The sequence below is a fragment of the Canis lupus genome, chromosome 2 (assembly GCF_011100685.1).
Source record: "Canis lupus familiaris isolate Mischka breed German Shepherd chromosome 2, alternate assembly UU_Cfam_GSD_1.0, whole genome shotgun sequence".
In the NCBI taxonomy this organism is placed as follows: Eukaryota; Metazoa; Chordata; class Mammalia; order Carnivora; family Canidae; genus Canis; species Canis lupus.
Window position 1 is genome coordinate 22,178,233 of NC_049223.1, and position 18,496 is coordinate 22,196,728.

At 42.5% G+C, this 18,496-nt stretch overlaps 1 protein-coding gene and 1 pseudogene across 1 annotated transcript in view; one reads left to right on the forward strand and one right to left on the reverse strand.

Annotated features, from left to right (window-relative positions):
- The window catches only part of LOC119876062 (phytanoyl-CoA dioxygenase, peroxisomal-like), a 15,476-nt gene extending 248 nt beyond the window's left edge, over positions 1-15,228 (forward strand). The window contains exons 2-7 of the mRNA XM_038530092.1: positions 1,007-1,053; positions 4,015-4,096; positions 6,106-6,287; positions 9,438-9,587; positions 12,249-12,383; positions 14,912-15,228. Coding sequence (XP_038386020.1) covers positions 1,007-1,053; positions 4,015-4,096; positions 6,106-6,287; positions 9,438-9,587; positions 12,249-12,383; positions 14,912-14,965 — 650 coding nt within the window. The 3' untranslated portion in view covers positions 14,966-15,228. The remainder of the gene's footprint in view (positions 1-1,006; positions 1,054-4,014; positions 4,097-6,105; positions 6,288-9,437; positions 9,588-12,248; positions 12,384-14,911) is intronic.
- On the reverse strand, positions 6,954-7,258 carry LOC119876093 (annotated as a pseudogene).
- Positions 15,229-18,496: the final 3,268 nt, after the last annotated feature.

The following is an 18,496-nucleotide window of genomic DNA, read 5'->3' on the forward strand; positions in this document are numbered from 1 at the left end:
CTGCGCCAACCCAGGATCCCTCACATTATTTCTTAAAGTAAATAAAAATACAAATGCTGGGTGGATGAGTAGTAGAAACATTTCTCAGGATCTTGATACAGAGTGTTGGGTTGTGATTTTTCGGTTGGACTTATTTGAAATTTATCTTTTCTTTAGGTATACTCAGCATAATGCTGTTCTAAGCCTAGAACAGAGAAAATTTTATGAAGAAAATGGGTTTCTTGTCATTAAAAGTTTGGTGTCTGATGCTGACATTCAACGCTTTAGGTACAGTAACCTTTCGTTATTTTACAGAAATATGTTGTATGTTTGCAATGGGAACATGGGTAAGAGTAGCGTGTGCATGTTCAGATATTTTTCAGGGACTGGTTCCTTGGGAAGTGGTTGGGAACATAAAGGGCTGGCTTTAATCTTAGCCCTTCTACTAAATGTTGTGTGCCCTGGGGCAACTTACTTTCCATGCCTCTCCTTTCTCATCTGTAAAATGGGGATAGTAGTACTGAGGCCCTAGTGTTGTTGTGAGGACTGAATAAAGTAAAAGACGCACAGAGTGCTTCCAACCGGGCCTGGCCCATGGAATGGAGGAGAGAAGTATTTGCCATTGTTACTCAGATGCAACCAAATCACAGATTTTCCCCACTGTTTTCTTAGGCTAAGGAAGCTGTGAGTTCTCACAGTGAATTCTGGCCTCACAGTGAGGAGGCAGGGGCTTGTGAGCTGGCCATTTCCTCCTCCCCATGCTCAGAGCTGCTCAGCCTGGCCTGGAGGTCAACTTGGTGCAGAGACACCATCTCCTCAATCTTTGTGGATCTTTCCACAGAACTGGCCAGGCAGGTGCCTGGAGCCTGCAGTAATGACATCATCTGCCAATTTCATTTCCTAGGGACCAGTTTGAAAGGATCTGCAGAGGGGAGGTGAAACCAGAACAAAATGATGATAATGAGAGATGTGTCCCATTGCAAAATCAGAATATATTCCAAGTGAAAGGATGATTCAAAGATCCAAGACTTCCAAGAAGACAAGGAACTCTTCAGATACTGCACTCTCCCTGAGGTTGGAGAACCTTCCTGTGTTTTCTTTGTTTTTAGGTTAACAGGCTAATCATGATGAGCCTCCAGGGTTCCCACCTTTTGTGTAACACGGGAACAAACTGGTTGTCACTGTGTGTTGTCCACTTATAATAGATCTGACATCTTCCCATGTGACTTATATATTATCACTTGTGTATCTATATCTATATCATACTTGCAAACTTCTGCATAGCATCCCATTGTATCAATGTACCACAGTTTATGAACCATTTATTTCAAATGCTTTTAGTTTTATTTTTATTATTTTTTAAAGATTTTACTTATTATTCATGAGAGAGAGAGAGAGGCAGAGACATAGGCAGAGGGAGAAGCAGACTCCTCACACAGAGCCCGATGCCGGATCGGATACCTGGACTGTGATCACACCTTGAGCCAAAGGCAGAGGCTCAACCGCTGAGTCACTCTAGTGTCCTGGTTGTGTGTGGAGATTACTTAAAATTTAAAAAATTCTTTAAACAAATGATAAAAAGAAAAGAATATTTTCCTGCCTGTACAGAGAAGACTGTACAGGCAGGCCACCTATCATGTCCAGCCCCTTGCGTTGGGGACAAAGGGGGACATGGCCCCTGAATCATCTATTCTTCCCAACCTCAAGTCTTGCAACGGAAATGGGAACTTGTGAGCATCGATCAAGGAAGAAAAGCTTGAAGTTAGAGGCAACTTGCATTAGATGAATCACGATGAGGCCTCCAGGGTTCCCACTGTTCTCAAATGTGCACCATGCACGTGCTGGTTCATGCAATGATTTTTAGGAGGTGGGGATGATATAGTAGTTGGGTATTTATTTCAGTGTGTATTGGAAAAAGTACCAGCGCATCTTACCTATGACTTCAGGAATATTATTAATCAGGATAAGACATGATTTAATTTAGGGAAATTATTGGCTAATATTGGGTAGTTCTGTCACATATGCTAGAAATGGTAAATGGCTCTTGAGTCACTGAAGTTTAGAAAAATACTGGTAGGAGATGCTGGGATGGCCTGGCTGGGTGGAGCATGTGAGTCATGAGCTCAAGCCCCACATTGGGATAGAGATTATTTAAAAAAAGTGATGCTTGGGTGACTCAGCAGTTGAGTGTCTGCCTTTGGCTCAGGGCACGGTCCCGGAGTCCCGGGATCAGATCCTGCTTTGGGCTCCCTGCATGGAGCCTGCTCCTCCCTCTTCCTATGTCTCTGCCTCTCTCTGTAAATAAATAAAATCTTAAAAAAAACAAAACAAACAAAAAAAACAGGAAAAGAAAATACTTGCCTAAGGGAAATCCTAAAAGTTTATACCCTTTACAAAAAAAAACAAGTATGAGGCCTAACTCCTAGGATTTTAGTACATTCGAGTGTTTCATGTTCAAGTTGCCAATATTCCTTATACATGAGATAAATAGTGAGGAAAGCAGTAGAAGAGGCCTCATTTTTAGAGTCAGACAGAATTGGAGATGGAATATCATCCATTTCAATTGGCTCTGCCAACTTGGGCAATTTATCTGCAAGCTAATGATTCTTTAAAGCATCATTAATTCCAGGGGGCAGAGCAGCCCAGGTGGCTTGGCAGTTTGGCACCACCTTTGGCCCAGGGTGTGGTCCCAGGGTCCCGGGATTGAGTCCCTCATCGGGCTCCATGAAGCCTGCTTCTTCCCTCTGCCTGTGTCTCTGCCTCTGTGTGTGAGTGTGTGTGTGTCTCTCATGAATAAATGAATGACATCTTTTAAAAAAAAATTCCAGGGGCATTACTTTTCAGGGATCGTTGTGAGACGTAAGTGGCTGACACATTAAGCCCTGGCAGGTGGTAGGCATACAAAGCTGAGTGCTTTCCCTCCCTAGTGGGTTAGGTGTAAGGAGGGAGCACACCCGCTGCCAGACCCCAGTCCAAATTCAGCAAACACACACACCTCCCATCCCCCACTCCCCCCACGAGCTCTCATTGCACCTTGGTGTCAAGCACCAGTGCCCATGTTATTATTTAACATCCTTCCAACAGAATATAGATGCCATGGGAGGAGGGACCTGCTCATCTCACTCCCCTGCTGCGTGTCCTTTTCTATTACTGTCTGGTTTGCAGCCCTCAGTGAAGAGCTGTGGAAAGGGAGGTGGCCTGACTGTGAAGTGTCCCCCTGTTGCTGTTCTTTTGTCTCCTGGGCTCTGCATGGCAGTTACATGTGTGTTGGGGCCTCTCATCCCTTCATTTTTTTCTTTCTTTTTTTTCTTTTAAGATTTTATTTATTTATTCATGATGCGCGCACACACACACAAAGGCAGAGACATAGGCTGAGGGAGAAGCAGATTCTTTGCAGGGAAGCCCAATGGGGGATTTGATCCCAGGACCCCAGCATCACACCCTGAGCTGAAGGTAGGCGCTCAATCTGTGAGCCAGCCGGGTGCCCCTGACGGTCCCTTCTTATGAAGAATCTCCATGAGGGAAAGAGAGAAAGGTGTCCTCTCCCTGGGCATCTATGGACAGTTTCAGTTGAAAAAGAAGGGTATTCCTGTCCTTCCCAGTCGAAAGCTGAGAGAAACTCATCCCATTCTCATAGAAAAAGGTGATTCAGTTCCAACTGGCTTGAAAGAGCCTGCTTAATTGAGTGTTGCAGATTTCCAGTGCTGACTTTTCATTCTTTGTTTGCAAAGTTGTGGACATACCAACAGTTTTTTAAAATATGTATTCTTGGTAGGGAGGGGCAGAGGGAGAGAAACACAAGTAGACTCACCACTGAACAATTAGTTCCAACCTAGCCCATGATATTATGACCCTGGGATCATGACCTGAGCTGAAATCAGGAGTCGGATGCTTAACCAGCTGAGTCACCAGGGACTTCTACCAAGTGTTTTGTTATACATTGACATCCTGGCTCTTGTACAGATAACTGTACTTATATCCATGGGCCCTATTTATTTGATTTCTCATGAAACTTTTTTTCTTCTTTTCTCTTAGATTCTGAAATATGTGGAGTGCTTCACTGGACCCAATTATATGGCCATGCATACAATGCTGATAAACAAACCACCAGATTCCGGTAAAGGGCTCTTATTTCAAAGAGGAAAAAAAAAACCCAGGAAGTTTCAAACGTTCCAAACTATAGCTGTGTGTATAACTGCTAAACTTTGGGTTTTTTTTTAAGATTTATTTATTTATTCATGATAGACACACAGATAGAGAGAGGCAGGAGACACAGGAGGAGGGAGAAGCAGGCTCCATGCCGGGAACCCGATGCGGGACCCGATCCCGGGAACTCCAGGACCCCGCCCTGGGCCAAAGGCAGGCGCTAAACCACTGAGCCACCCAGGGATCCCCAACTGTTAAACTTTGATAAATAAATATTTATATACTTTTATTCATGTCTCAAAACAGCACACATAATAGTGAAGTAGAATAGTTATTTCAGATATATTTTTAAAGATTTTATTTATTATTCATGAGAGAGAGAGAGGGATCCCTGGGTGGCTCAGTGGTTTGGTGCCTGCCTTTGGCCCAGGGCGTGATCCTGGAGTCCCGGGATCGAGTCCCACGTTGGGCTCCCTGCATGGAGCCTGCTTCTCCCCCTGCCTGTGTCTCTGCCTCTCTCTCTCTCTCTCTCTCTCTCTCTCTGTGTCTATCATGAATAAATAATAAATCTTTTTTTTTTTTTTTTTTTTTTAAAGAAAGGCAGAGAGAGAAGCAGGCTCTATGCAGGGAACCCAACATGATATTATAATAGCAACCATCAGTTGCTATTATTATAACCATTACCTCTAAGCTTTGTTAACCATTCTCACCTATGATAGCATGAATTCTGCTTTCCTGATTGAAGACATTATTATTACTAACAAAATTAAAACTATATTTATAAATCACAAACTACAGTTGCTTTTAAAAATTCCTTGTGCTTGCTCAAATGTAGCTCCTAAGATCTTATTACCAAAGAAAGTGATTTGAGAGTTAAACCCAGGAATGTGTACTTTAAAAAGATTCTGTGAAGCCCAATGCGAGACTTGAACTCATGACCCTGAGATCAAGCCTTGAGCTGAAATCAAGAGTCAGATGCCTAACTGAGCCAACCAGGTGCACCAAGGAATCTGCATTTTTTAAAAAGATTTTACTTATTTATTCATGAGAGACACACAGAGAGAGAGAGAGAGAGAAAGACAGAGACAGAGACACAGGCAGAGGGAGATGCAGGGAGCCTGATGTGGGATTCGATAGTGGGACTCCAGGATCACACCCTGGGTGCGAGGGCAGGCGCCAAACCGCTGAGCCACCCAGGGATCCCCGGAATCTGCACTTTTGAAGCCACCCCAGCTCTTGGGCCATGCTGAGAAATTCTGCTCTACCTGTAATAAACTGATCCTTCAAAATTCTTTATCCTTTCCCACTTTTTCTGGAGAAAAAGAGCCAGGAGAACTTTATTTGACAGGCCTGTAGCTTAATTAACATCACCAAATCTTTCCTACTCTGGATGTCTTGTTTAGAGACGTCGGGTTGGGGATGGGGGAGCACCAGATTCAGAGTGGAAAATAGGGAGAAACATAAAAATGTCTGAGAGATCTCTGACTCTCCACAGTGATTGTACGCCAAGTGCATCTCATTCTGTGATGTACTTTTTGGAGACCTTTTATTAATTTAGTTAACTGATATTTTTTGTATCAGCCACTTAGAAGGCTGACTGGGAACCAACAATTTGGTTACTCTCTTCAATTACTCAAACTTTTTTTTTTTTTTTGAATACTAGGTTCTATGCCCAAACCACAATTACAAAGGAATAAAACACAAAAGAATTCATGACATGAAAAAAAAAAAAAAAGGATTCATGACATGTATGAATTGCTAGTGAATGCTGTGTGTCAGTACGTCCTCGGCTCCCAGGAACCCAGAAAAAAAGTAGAGGATCTGGAGTCGCCCTGTGGATTTGATATTCAAATTTGATGCTTAGCTCTCTGGACTGATTTTCTGTAATGTTGTTTCACTTCTTTGGGTTTTGTAGGTTTTGCAGGCAAAAGAGATGAAATCTGAGATGCGAGTGTGTGTTAACAGCAGGATCTGTTTCAGGCAAGAAGACATCCCGCCATCCCTTGCATCAGGATCTGCTCTACTTCCCCTTCAGGCCCAGCAATAAAATTGTCTGTGCTTGGACAGCCATGGAGCACATCGACAGGAACAATGGCTGCCTGTGTGTGCTTCCAGGCACACACAAAGGCCCTCTGAAGCCACACGATTATCCCCAATGGGAGGTATGTCTCGTTAGAGGAGGAATCTTACCTTTTTATGTCGTTGTTTTCTTTTAAGATTTTATTTATTTGTTTGAGAGAGAAAGAGCACAAGCACGTGGGAGAGGAGTCGGGGAGAGACAGAGGGGAAGGGGAAGGGGCAAGCAGACTCTGCTGAGTCAGATAAGTGGCTTGAACTTCGCACCCTGAGATCATGACTGGAGTTGGCATCAAGACTTGGACCCCCAACTGACTGAAACATCCAGGCGCCCCTAGAGGAGAAATCTTAACCAGAATATATGTATTTTTAAAGTATAATCGCCATTTATTTTTTTTCTGAACACTTTTTCTTCAGTTGTTAAGGACCTAGCTCCTTGAGAGTAAGGCTGGAGGACAGAGAGGCTTGGATGGAGGTTTAATGAGGCAAGAAGGATACGGAAAATTACAATGAAGCAGATCTGGACTCAAAACAGAGCCACACAGGGGCACCTAGTGGCTCAGTGGTTGAGCATCTCCCTTTGGATCAGGGCGTGACCCTGGAGTCCTGGAATCGAGTTCCGCATCGGACACCCGCAGGGAGTCTGCTTCTCCCTTTGCCTGTGTCTCTGCCTCTCTCATGAATAAATAAAATATTAAACACACACACACACAATAAAATTAACATGTTGGGAAAAAAAAGGACTTAGCTCCTTACGTGGGCTTCGGTGAAGGTTGTAGGACAGCACCTGCAGGTCTAAATTGGGGTGGGGGTGTTTGGTCCTTCCATGCTTCACAAGAGCGATTCCTGACTACCTGCAGTGAATGGCACAACTCATACAATAATGTACTTTCACATACAGCTTGGGAAGCACATAGGCCTCCACTATGTTCAGAAGAATGAACTTCTTAATGACCTTGTCCTTGGGCACACAATGGGTGCAGTTGGTGTAGCGGATAGGCTGCATGTGGCCACGGCATTTTTTGGCACGACCATTATTTGTTCTTTTCTTAGCCATCTTGGGCACGGGACCAAGAGCCAGAATATTTTTTGTTTTGATTTCAATCAGTATCCATAAAGAGCTTTAACATTGAGATGGCATTTCCTTCGTAATAAAACATCGTTATAGGATTTGGAATTAGAATCAAGGAAGATTCAAGGATGTCAGGTAAAATAACCATTTTTCCTTCATGAAGTGTTGGAAAGCTGATCAGTGTAGGGAGCTTTGGTAGGTGCTGTATAGGATCTGAGATTATCAAGCCTAATTGCAGAAGTAAGACAAACACTTGCAATACCACAATCCAACGTCAAGTGCCAAGTACTTGTTACGCACCCTTCATGAATGCATTATATAACAGGAAGTTAGTACTTGACTCTGGGGAAGCATGAGTAGTATTCCATTGCATGACTGTTGCATGGTGTATGGATAGAGCTAGTGATGTTGGAAGAGTACAGAAAGCTTTTGAGCCCATGAATGGTGAGATCAAATTCGTTCTTCAAGAATGATAATCTAGAGGCCTAGAGAAGAATATACTGGAGGTGAGAGTCCAGAGGCAGAGAAACCAGAGAGGAGGTGATAAGTGTTTTAGGTATGAGACAATAAGGTCTTGAAACCCCATAATGATGGTCAGAATGGGAAGAGCATGGGTTGTTAAGGCAGGAAGAATGAATGTGGTTTGTAGGAAATAAAGAATATGGCTTTCAGGCCTTCTGTCTCATTAGTTAGATTCTTGCACTGAAGATTAGTGCCAAAGAAAATATTGGAGTCTGGATTCTGATATAAAATCTGAAACTAAAAAAAAAAAAAAAAGTCTGAAACTATAAGATTCATCAATTAAATTGAGGTTTAGGGAAAGTTTGATGCGGACAACAGAAGTGGGCTGTGGCTGACTTAAGGCAAGGGGAGTGTTTTGGAGGGTAGCAGGTATCTGCTGAGTCCATGGAAAGGCTGGCTAGCTCGGATGAACAGGAAAGTGGAGGTCACGTTCAGTGGGAACTGAACCTGGTGGGAGCAACTGAACCTTGACCATAACCAGTGCCTTCCATCCTCTGCTCAGATCCAAAGTGACCACAGAGGAAGGTCAGATTGACTTAGATCATGTATCCACCCTGGCCAGGAGAGAAGTGCACTGGATCAAAGCCCCAGTGAAGTCCAGCAGGAAAGCAGTCCTTTCCCCAGGAGAATGTGGCATAACCTCAGGAAGAGGAATGTGATGCCGTCCTCCCCCCATAACCATTACTTAATGTAATAACTGATTTTGAAATAGTTATTTAAAAAAACACAATGTTTTCCTTTTTTTTTTTTTTTTTTTTAAAGAACTTATTTATTCATGAGAGACGCACAGAGAGAGAGACAGAGGCAGAGACACAGGCAGAGGAAGAAGCACGCTCCATGCAGGGAGCCCAATGTGGAACTCGATCCTGGAACTCCAGGACCACGCCTTGGGCCAAAGGCAGGCGCTAAACCGCTGGGCCATCGAGGGATCCCCAAAGTTTTTCTTCTTAATTATGGATGTGACATCAGTGCTTTCTGAGCTGAGAAAAATAGAGATTTACTCTCTGCTGGTTTGGGAGAACAGTTTGCTTCTTAGAGGTACTCTTGAGTTATAGAAGAATGGTTCAGGCAAAGTTCTAGGTGAGGAGAATATCATACTGGGAAAGAGAGGATCCCTGGGTGGCTCAGTGATTTAGTGCCTGCCTTTGGACTAAGCAGGGCCTGACCCTGGGGTCCCGGGATCGAGACCCACATCGGGCTCCCTGCATGGAGCCTGCTTCTCCCTCTGCCTGGGTCTCTGCCTCTCTCTGTGTCTCTCATGATTAAATAAGTAAAATCTTTACAAAAATATATCATCCTGGGAAACGATGATTATACATTCAGGCTTGAAAGGCGACTTCCATGTTAACTACAAAATGCAACGTTGATCTAGATCCTCATTTATAATTCAGTTATGAAGGGTAAGAAGAAATTTCAGCATCTTCCTTTGCCTCCCTAAATCCATGATTTTAATATCATAATGTGACTTTCACAGCCACACATCTGAGAAGCTTTTGTATATTTGCAGTACCTGTTAAGAATCTATTTATCTTTTTCTCTTGGAAGAACTTAGGAAACCTTTGCTTTTCCTAATGAGTCATTGATAAAATTTTTAGTCATTGAGTTCCTCAAATACAGAGTTGGGTTCTCTTATGTGTTCTAGGGGGGCGTGAACTTAATGTTCTATGGGATCCAGGACTATGATGAAAAAACCCCCCGCGTGCACCTCGTGATGGAGAAAGGAGACACCGTTTTCTTTCATCCTTTGCTCATCCACGGATCAGGCTGGAACAGAACTCAAGGATACCGCAAGGTATGCATTACATCACCGTGCTTTCCAAAGACGAATAGGTTAGAAGCAAAAATGTCAAGATATGTGAAACTTTATGAGATTTGTGATGTTTAACTAAACTGCTCTTGCTCTGGGGCAGCACCGGTGGCACAGCTGTTTAGCGCCGCCTGCAGCCTGGGGTGTGATCCTGGAGTCCCAGGATCGAGTTCCACGTCAGGCTCCCTGCATGGAGCCTGCTTCTCCCTCTGCCTGTGTGTCTGCCCCTCTCTCTCTCTCTCTCTCTCTCTCTCTCTCAATAAATAAATAAATAAATAAATAAATAAATAAATAAATAAATAAATCTTAAAAAAAATAAAAATAAACTGCTCTTGCTCTGGTTTATTTACCAGGGAATATATTTGATACCTCATGCTTTTTTGCTAAGTTATCAGTAGGAGGCCATGAGACCTCAGTTTCCCAATCCTACTGATCCTGAATTAGGAACATTCATAGAATTGCTTCAGAGAAAGAACATACTTGGTAGCCCACAGCCTGTGCTTTTGGAGACAGAAACAATGGCTGATGTACTAAAATCTTAAAATGGGAAATGGATAAAGGAACCATTTATGACGGCAGTTTATAATAGCTTTGATATTGAATTGGCTGCCCAGAAATAAGATTTAGCAGTGATTCATGTTTTTTGCCCCTTAGCTATGAATATATTAAAAACCTATTGATTTCATTGCTTACATTAAGATTTGACAAATTTCCCATATTCCCAGATTTCTCTCTTCTCAAATATTTAGCAGATCTCACAGCACTGTGGACTGACATTACCCACATTACATGGCTCTTATTACGATATATTGGGGTTTTTTGGGGTTGAGTGAAGCGTGCCAGTTTGTCACACCAACACACCCATTGTCTCCCTAGGTGCAGGGTAGGCTACCAGGTTTCATCTTCCGTTCATTCATATTTCCACCAGGTCAACAGGGCCAGGATGAGGGTGAGGCAAGAAAGCCCTCTCCTCCAGGGAAAATATAACGGGGTTAGGAGGATGGTGCTAAAAAACCTCAACAATCAAGTTAAATGATAGTTTAAGGCAGTATTTAGAAAATCAAAATCAATGCAAAAAATATCTGTGATGAACACAATGCCAAAATTTTTTTAATGCCAAAATTTTAAATACTTATATTTAAATACTTATATTTTAAATACTTATATTTATACTTTAAATACTTATATTAGTTTCTTAGATCAGACTCCCCACCAGCATGACCCTCAGAACTGTACAAGCAGGGGTACAGCCACAAGGACATAAATAATGTGAATGTTTTTGGGATTCATGAATTTGGGCCTTTTATCATGTATCCTTGGTGTCAAAATTCAATTTGATATGAAAATGGAATTTTATGTGTATGTGTGTGTAAAAACAGGATGCTAAGACAAATAGTCTGAAAGTCTGTATGAGTTAGAAAATTATATTACTTTTTTTTTGAAAGATTTTATTTATTTATTCATGAGAGACACAGAGAGAGAGAGAGAAGCTTAGACACAGGCAGAGGGACAAGCAGGCTCCATGCAGGGAGCCTGATGTGGGACTTGATCCCAGGTCTCCAGGATCACGCCCTGGGCTGAAGGCGGGGGCGCTGAACCGCTGAGCCACCCAGGGATCCCCTTATATTACTATCTATATGATCAGGATTATAAACTGTGTAGGATAACTACATACCGAAAGATCTCATGTCAAAACCTGAAAATATAGTATACAGTGATTCCTGTATGAAACTAAAAGGTAAATAATAAGAAAACCAAGTAATGTGAATGATAATATCCTAACTTTGCAATTTTCAACTACTTTATTTGAAAAAAGATGGACCCTTACAAAAAAAAAATTAAAAACACATATAGGTAATGTACTTATCCCCTCTGGCCTCAGGTGTCACTACTCCTTGGTGTGTGTGGGGGCTTCCATGGGAAATGGAGTTTGTGACTCCACTGTCTAGAAATTTCATGTTGTGAGCAAAGCAGGCAGCTCTTCTGAGAAGTGAGGTCACCTCAAGAGAACTAACATGCGACTAGGAAAGTGAGTTTTAAGTTTATCTGCTGATAACCTTTTTAAGAATGGGGAGAACCAAGTAACCTCCTCTTACCTTCAGAAGGAAACAAGATGAGTGCCGTATATGAATGCTATTGGACTTCAAATGTTCTTTTGATTTGACAGGAGTGGGTGTGTATATTATTTTCCTTCGCAAGGTATTTTGTGTGTTTTTTTCTTGATCTTTAGACATTAAAATAACAAAGCACCACAAACTCAGCTGAGTAACTAACTTCTGTGACTAAGAAGAGGATGAAGAACCCTGGAACCCATTCCTGTTTAGGACTCGAGGACATGCACTCGCTAGATAAATCACATGTTAAAAATTAAAGTCCTCTTACTCTTGTCATTATGTTCTCTGCCCATTTTGAAAACAAGTATCCCAGGGAGTTTAAAACCTCTTGGAATTTCTCAGTCAGCCTTTAGCTGTACCTGGGGGGAGATAAGATATTGAACCCCAAAGAGACTAATCCAAGACACGATGGAACATTCTGGAAATCAAATGCTAGTGAACTAGCTGATGTTCTAAAAGAAGTCTTTCTGTTTGGTTGTTGCTGTTAACAGATATTTTTCTCCCCCAATATTAATCATTTCACCCTGCACAGGCAATTTCCTGCCATTTCGCCAGTGCTGACTGCCACTACATCGATGTGAAAGGCACCAGTCAAGATGTCACTGAGAGGGATATTGTAGGGATTGGACATAAATTATATGGAATTCCGAAAGACACCAGCCTGAAGGTATGTTTGGGTGAGATGACAGGTTAAACTTCTTTTCTCCTTCAGATACTTGATAATTCTCATATCTGGTTTACTTTTAAAGGATATTATTTATTCACTTGAGGGAGAGAGAGAATATGAATGTGGGGGGTAAGGACTGAGGGGAGGGTGAAGCAGAGTCTACTCTGAGCAGGGAGCCTGATGATGAGCATAATTCCAGGACCTTGAGAAAAAAGGGTAGACCCTTAATTGAGTCACCCAGGCACTCTAGCTACCTGGTTTAATTTGGAAGCATAATGTGCATTGTTTAGAGCACCGTGCAGAAGCCTTGCTGAGATCCACTGAGAATTTCAGCTAATACTTGCTTCCCCCACGTGGGGCACCTGAGCATCCCAGACTTCTTTATGTCTTTTGGCCGCCCTGTGCTGTGTAGGCTATCCTGTTCCAGGACAGGCAGGTAGGAAAGGAAACAGCAGATCTGGAGGAGAGCAAGTGAGCAACAAAAGCCACCTTCTGAATGCACATAAGGAAAGTTAAAGGTTTGGGGTGTTACCCATAGGCCTCCCTTAATTTCTCTACAACAGAGTATTTACATATATGCAGATCCAATAACTGTCCCAGAAGCAATTCTCAAGCAGGTTTCTGGGTGGGTCAGTTAGCATCTGGGGTTCCACGGAGCTGATGGCAGAAACCACTGATGCTTATCAAGAGGGGACATGAGACATTATTTCATATGCTTTGCTACTTAATACACAACACTTGTAAAGTAGTTGCGTGTAGCTAGTGGGCATTCAGTGCTGCTGATGATCCCCAGACAAATTACAGTCAAGCCAAAGAAATAGACATATTTGCCTGGTAGACAAAGACATTTTAGCCTCCGAACCAAGAGGCTGATCCTATGTTTCAATTTGCAGGAATCACCAATATATGTTTTCCTAGGGGGTGACAGGACCTCCACGTAGACTGAATGTAATGATAACTCGGCCCCTCTAGTACTGTGAAGAGTACCGCACACCAGCACTACGCTACTGGGCCACTGGGAATCACCTTCTGAAAGTCATTCCCAGCTGAAGAATCTTACTTCCCCCTTGGCCCCTTCTCCCTTTAGAACCTATGAATCTATCCCATATCAGAAGAGGCTCTCATTTCACATTTGCCAATGGTGGGAAGTCTTGTCCTTCTCTCTTTGCCCAGTTTTTATTTTTTATTTTATTTTATTTTTTTAAAAGATTTATTTATGTATTTATTCATGAGAGAGAGAGAGAGGCAGAGACACAGGCAGAGGGAGAAGCAGGCTCCATGCACCGGAAGCCCGATGTGGGACTCGATCCTGGGTCTCCAGGATCGCGCCCTGGGCCAAAGGCAGGCGCTAAACCGCTGCGCCACCCAGGGATCCCCTACCCAGTTTTTAAAACGCTTTTATGAAGGCATCCTATTTTGTCAAGTGGGGCTTCCGGGCAACACACTGATTCTTGCAGCAGAAAAAAAAGCATATATTGGTTGGCAGATTGTCAGGGTTGTAAATGAATGAACTGCCTCCAGTATTTATTTCAATTATTTGAGAGAGAGAGAGAGAGAGAGAGAGAGAACGTGAGCAGGAGGTGGGGGTACGGGCAGAAGGAGAGGGAGGGAATCTCCAGCAGATTCCCCACTGAGCCAGGACCCCAACACGGAGTCCATCCCACCACCCTGAGATGAGTTGGGCTCTTAACTGACTGAGCAACCCAGGTGCCCCTCCCTCCCCGCTCTAAGGAAAAAATGAAAAGTCCAAGAGGCTACCAGAAGTGATGCAGGTGACAGAGCTACATTTCAGAGTCAGGTTGAATTCTGAAATTAAGCATTCCACCAGACCTTGCTGCCTGTCAAAAATAAACAAGAAACCAGAAAGCTTGTTGAATCAAAAGTCTGTTGTTTGATTAAGAATAAAGCAATAATACCAAATCAACCCAATACCAAATCATGACCTGATTTTCACTGAGGAGCAGATCACTCTAGATGAGGCAGCGAGTGGCTAAAGGAAAGCCAGACAAGGAGTACAGGTCTTCTTGACCAAACAGCATGCTAAGCCTGTTGTGGACACCTGTAGTCAAGAGGAGCACCAATTGGCACAGGCTGACTGGCGTCTGGCTCTCTCAGTTTGTTCAATGCGATTTTATTTTATTTTGCTTTATTTTATTTTAAAGATTTTATTTATTTATTCATGAGAGACACAGAGAGGTGGAGACATAGAGAGAGATGCACGGTCCCTTTGGGGTACCTGATGAGGGACTTCATCCCATACCCAGGATCATTACCTGAGACAAAGGCAGATGCTAAACCACTGGGCACCTTGGCACCCCTGTTCAACATGATTTTAGATCGTAAAATCTAAATTAGATCGTACTGACAAGTAAATTATTGGGAGTCTTAGAATATGGTTTATTTACTGATTGGATCATTGTGGAGAATTTTTCTATTTAACTATTGGTAGATGCTAGAAATCTACCTTGTCTTATGCTGAGCACATTCCCAGTGTTCCACGGACTCACTGTATTTGGCTTTATTTCCAGGAGGTGTCTAGATATCGAGCCCGGCTGGTGAAAGGAAGAAGGATCAACCTTTGAAGTAGCTGCCTCCTGGAGCTCTTTGAGACAAAAACCAAAAGGAATCAAGATGCCTGTGGAACATGTTTTATTAATGAGCTGTCCTAATCTTTCCTGTCACTTGTTATGAAGATCACAACGCACTTACAGGGAACTTTATGGGATCTGGTTAGCTCTGGGTGAGGGGCTGTTGCTTTAATGGATGAACAGGTGTAACAGTGGCCTATTACTATTGTCAGGAATACTACTTTGCACCTAATAAAGGTCACTGATGTCTAATTTAAGTGTGTTCAGTTACTTTCATTCAGTTAGCTCTTTGCCCAAGCAAGAAGGAATGCTTTGAAACTCAGGGTCTGCTGACTTTTTTGCATCCCTCTTCTGGAAATCCCACCACCCACTGATTTCATGGCATGAGAGACTTCTCAGATCTAGAACACTATCCTCTACACATACGTTTAATGAACGGTATTGTGGAGTGAGGACAAAGGTGGATGCTCATGCTCTGACACAGGAGTCCTTGCATGACTTCTCCAACCCAGCCAGCCTCCTTAAAAAAACACAGGATCTTTCCAAATCCCTTTCTCTCTTGCTGAAGAAGGAAGACAAAGGTGACTCCCACTGCTAGTTTTTATTGAGTTAGGCAGCTGAAAACCCTCAGCATTTATGAATGAAACCTAAACTCTCTCAAGGTACAGAGAAATTGTTAGTTTTGATTTCTAATGGGCACAAACTGGGGAAATTTGTTTTATTTCATTTTAAGAGTATTTATTTACGTTACGGAGAGAAAGCACAGGCAGCAGCGATTTGGAGGGGCAGAGGGGAGGGAGAAGCAGACTCCCTGCTGGGCAGGGAACCTGAGGCGGGGGGCTCAACCCCAGGACTCTTAAATCAGGACCTGAGCCTAAGGCAGAGATGCTTAACCCACTGAGCCACCCAGGTGCTCCTCTCCTCACCTTCAGACATGAACCTTACAATGTTTATTTGTTCAGTTTAGTGGAAGGATAGTCACATAGAATAAACTAGGGAAATCTATGAAGGAAACAGTGATGGCTCAAGTGTGGGCTCAGCCATTCTCTGCTGGGTGACCTTGGACCAGTTACTGAGCCCAGGGGTCCAGGCCACCTGCTCTGGGCAGCAGGAATGCTGATAAAGGTCTTGGGGCTTCCAGCCCCTCCTCAGGACTTTGTGAATTGAAATGATGGAAGCAAGGGCGCATACCTGTCATCAGCTCTGTGTGTCTTCCCGGATGAGGGCTAATCCAGGGCCAACTGTGGGTTCCAGAAAATGCTGACTCTGAAATTTAATTTTATTTGCCTTAATTCATATAGTAGGTAGCTTACCCCCACTTCGGGGGCTGTGTCTCCAAACAGCTTCCATCCTCCACAATTCCAGTAAGTAGATCTAATGGTCGTTAAATACCATACGATATATATACAGCTTTTTCTAGTGGGAATTAAGATATAAAATACAACATATCATGTTGCCTGGTGAATTTATTACACATGGGGTGCGGTGCCTGGGTGGCTCAGTGGGTTAAGTGTCTGACTCTTGATTTCTGCTCAGGTCATGGTCTCAGGATGGTGGGATGGAGCCCCATGGAGGGCTCTGTACTCAGCAGGGAGTCTGCTTGCCCCTTTCCCTCAGGTCCTCACCCTGCCCTGCCTGTACTCCCTTCCTCCCTCTCTAAAGAGAATAAATAAAATTAAAAATATAATTCATGGGGCAGCCCGGGTGGCTCAGCGGTTTAGCACCTGCCTTCAGCCCAGGGCCTGATCCTGGAGACCTGGGATTGAGTCCCGCGTCTGGCTCCCTGCATGGAGCCTGCTTCTTCTGCCTGTGTGTGTGTGTGTCTCTCTCTCGAATACATAAATAAATAAATAAATACATACATACATACATACATACATACATATTTTTAAAAATATAATTCATTATAGAAATCCTCTGTTGCCAGGACTTGTTCTAATTAAACCTAGGGAAAATGTTGAAGACCTAATTTTTATATGTATTTTAACATTCAAAAAGGCAAAAAATATCTGAAATGCATAATCTGATTAAATTTTTTAAAGATTATTTATTTTTTTATTCATGAGAGAGACAGAGACACAGAGAGGCAGAGACACAGGCAGAGGGAGAAGCAGGCTCCATGCAGGGAGCCTGATTCGGGACTGAATCCTGGAACTCCAGGATCATGCCCTTGGCGGAAGGCAGGTGCTAAGCACTGAGCCACTCAGGGATCCCCTAACCCGGTTATTTCACATTCAGGCATGTTACACCTCATTGAAGTTAGCCCTTAGTGTGTGGTCATACTGCTCTATTAGGTAGTATCTTTGGTTTATCTTAAATTACCTTTGTAGGAGAAGACATGATATCCATGGAATATTATCATAGAGCCACAATTCTGATGTAAATTATTGGATGGGATGCTCTGAGTTGTGCATATGCTATACACTGACTTGGGATTTTTCAACTTTGATTTCTTCTGAGAATGTATGATTTAATATAAAACATAAAATCTGTTATATTTAAAATAAAATTAAAATATAAAATCTACTGGATTTGATTCCCACCTAAAAAAACCATACATATTCCTTACAAATCAAATTACAAAATCAGAGAAATAAAAGGAATTTTAAAACATCATTCATAATTCCATTACATAAGGCAATCACTTAAAAAAAGTGTTTTTAAAAAATTTCTCTTCATTTTTTTCAGATAGTATCTTGGTTTCATGCAAATCTAAGTATATTTTACTATTATAAGCACTATCCATGCTATTAAGTCCTTCATTTTTTAAAACGATTAATTAAGAGAGAGAAAGCATGAGTGGTAGCGAGTGAGAGGAACAGAGGGAGAGAATCCCAAGCAGATTCCCCACTGAGGCCATAGTAAGCCATGGGCTCAATCTCAGGACCCAGAGATCATGACCTGATGTGAAATTACCAGTTTGCACCTAACCGACTAAGCCACCCCAGGGCACATGCTCTTCACTTTTAAAGCCCGAGTCCTATCTATCCCATTGAGTGGACATAAGTAATTAATTATTCTTCTATTTTTTGGTGACAGTAGTTAATGTTTTGGATTTAGACCTTTTCTAAATACATGTTGAGTTTAGGGGTTCCTGGCTTGCTCAGTCAGAAGAGCACATGACTCTTGATCTTGGGGTTATGAGTTCGAACTCCATATGGGATATGGATATAGGGATTACTTTTAAAAAAATGAACAAACTTAAAAGAAACCATTAGACATTAAATAAAAAGGTTCAGATATTTTCTTAGAGTAAATAAAAAATAGAAATGCCGGATGGAAGAGTAGTAGAAACATTTCTCAGGTTCTTGATACATAGTGTTGGGTTGTGATTTTTCAGTTGGACTTATTTGAAAGTTTTCTTTCCTTTAGGTATACTCAGGATAATGATGTCCTAAGCCTAGAGGTCAACTTGGTGCAGAGACACCATCTGCTCAATCTTTGTGGATCTTTCCACAGAACAGGCCAGGCAGGTGCCTAGAGCCTGCAGTAATGACATCATCTGCCAATTTCATTTCCTAGGGA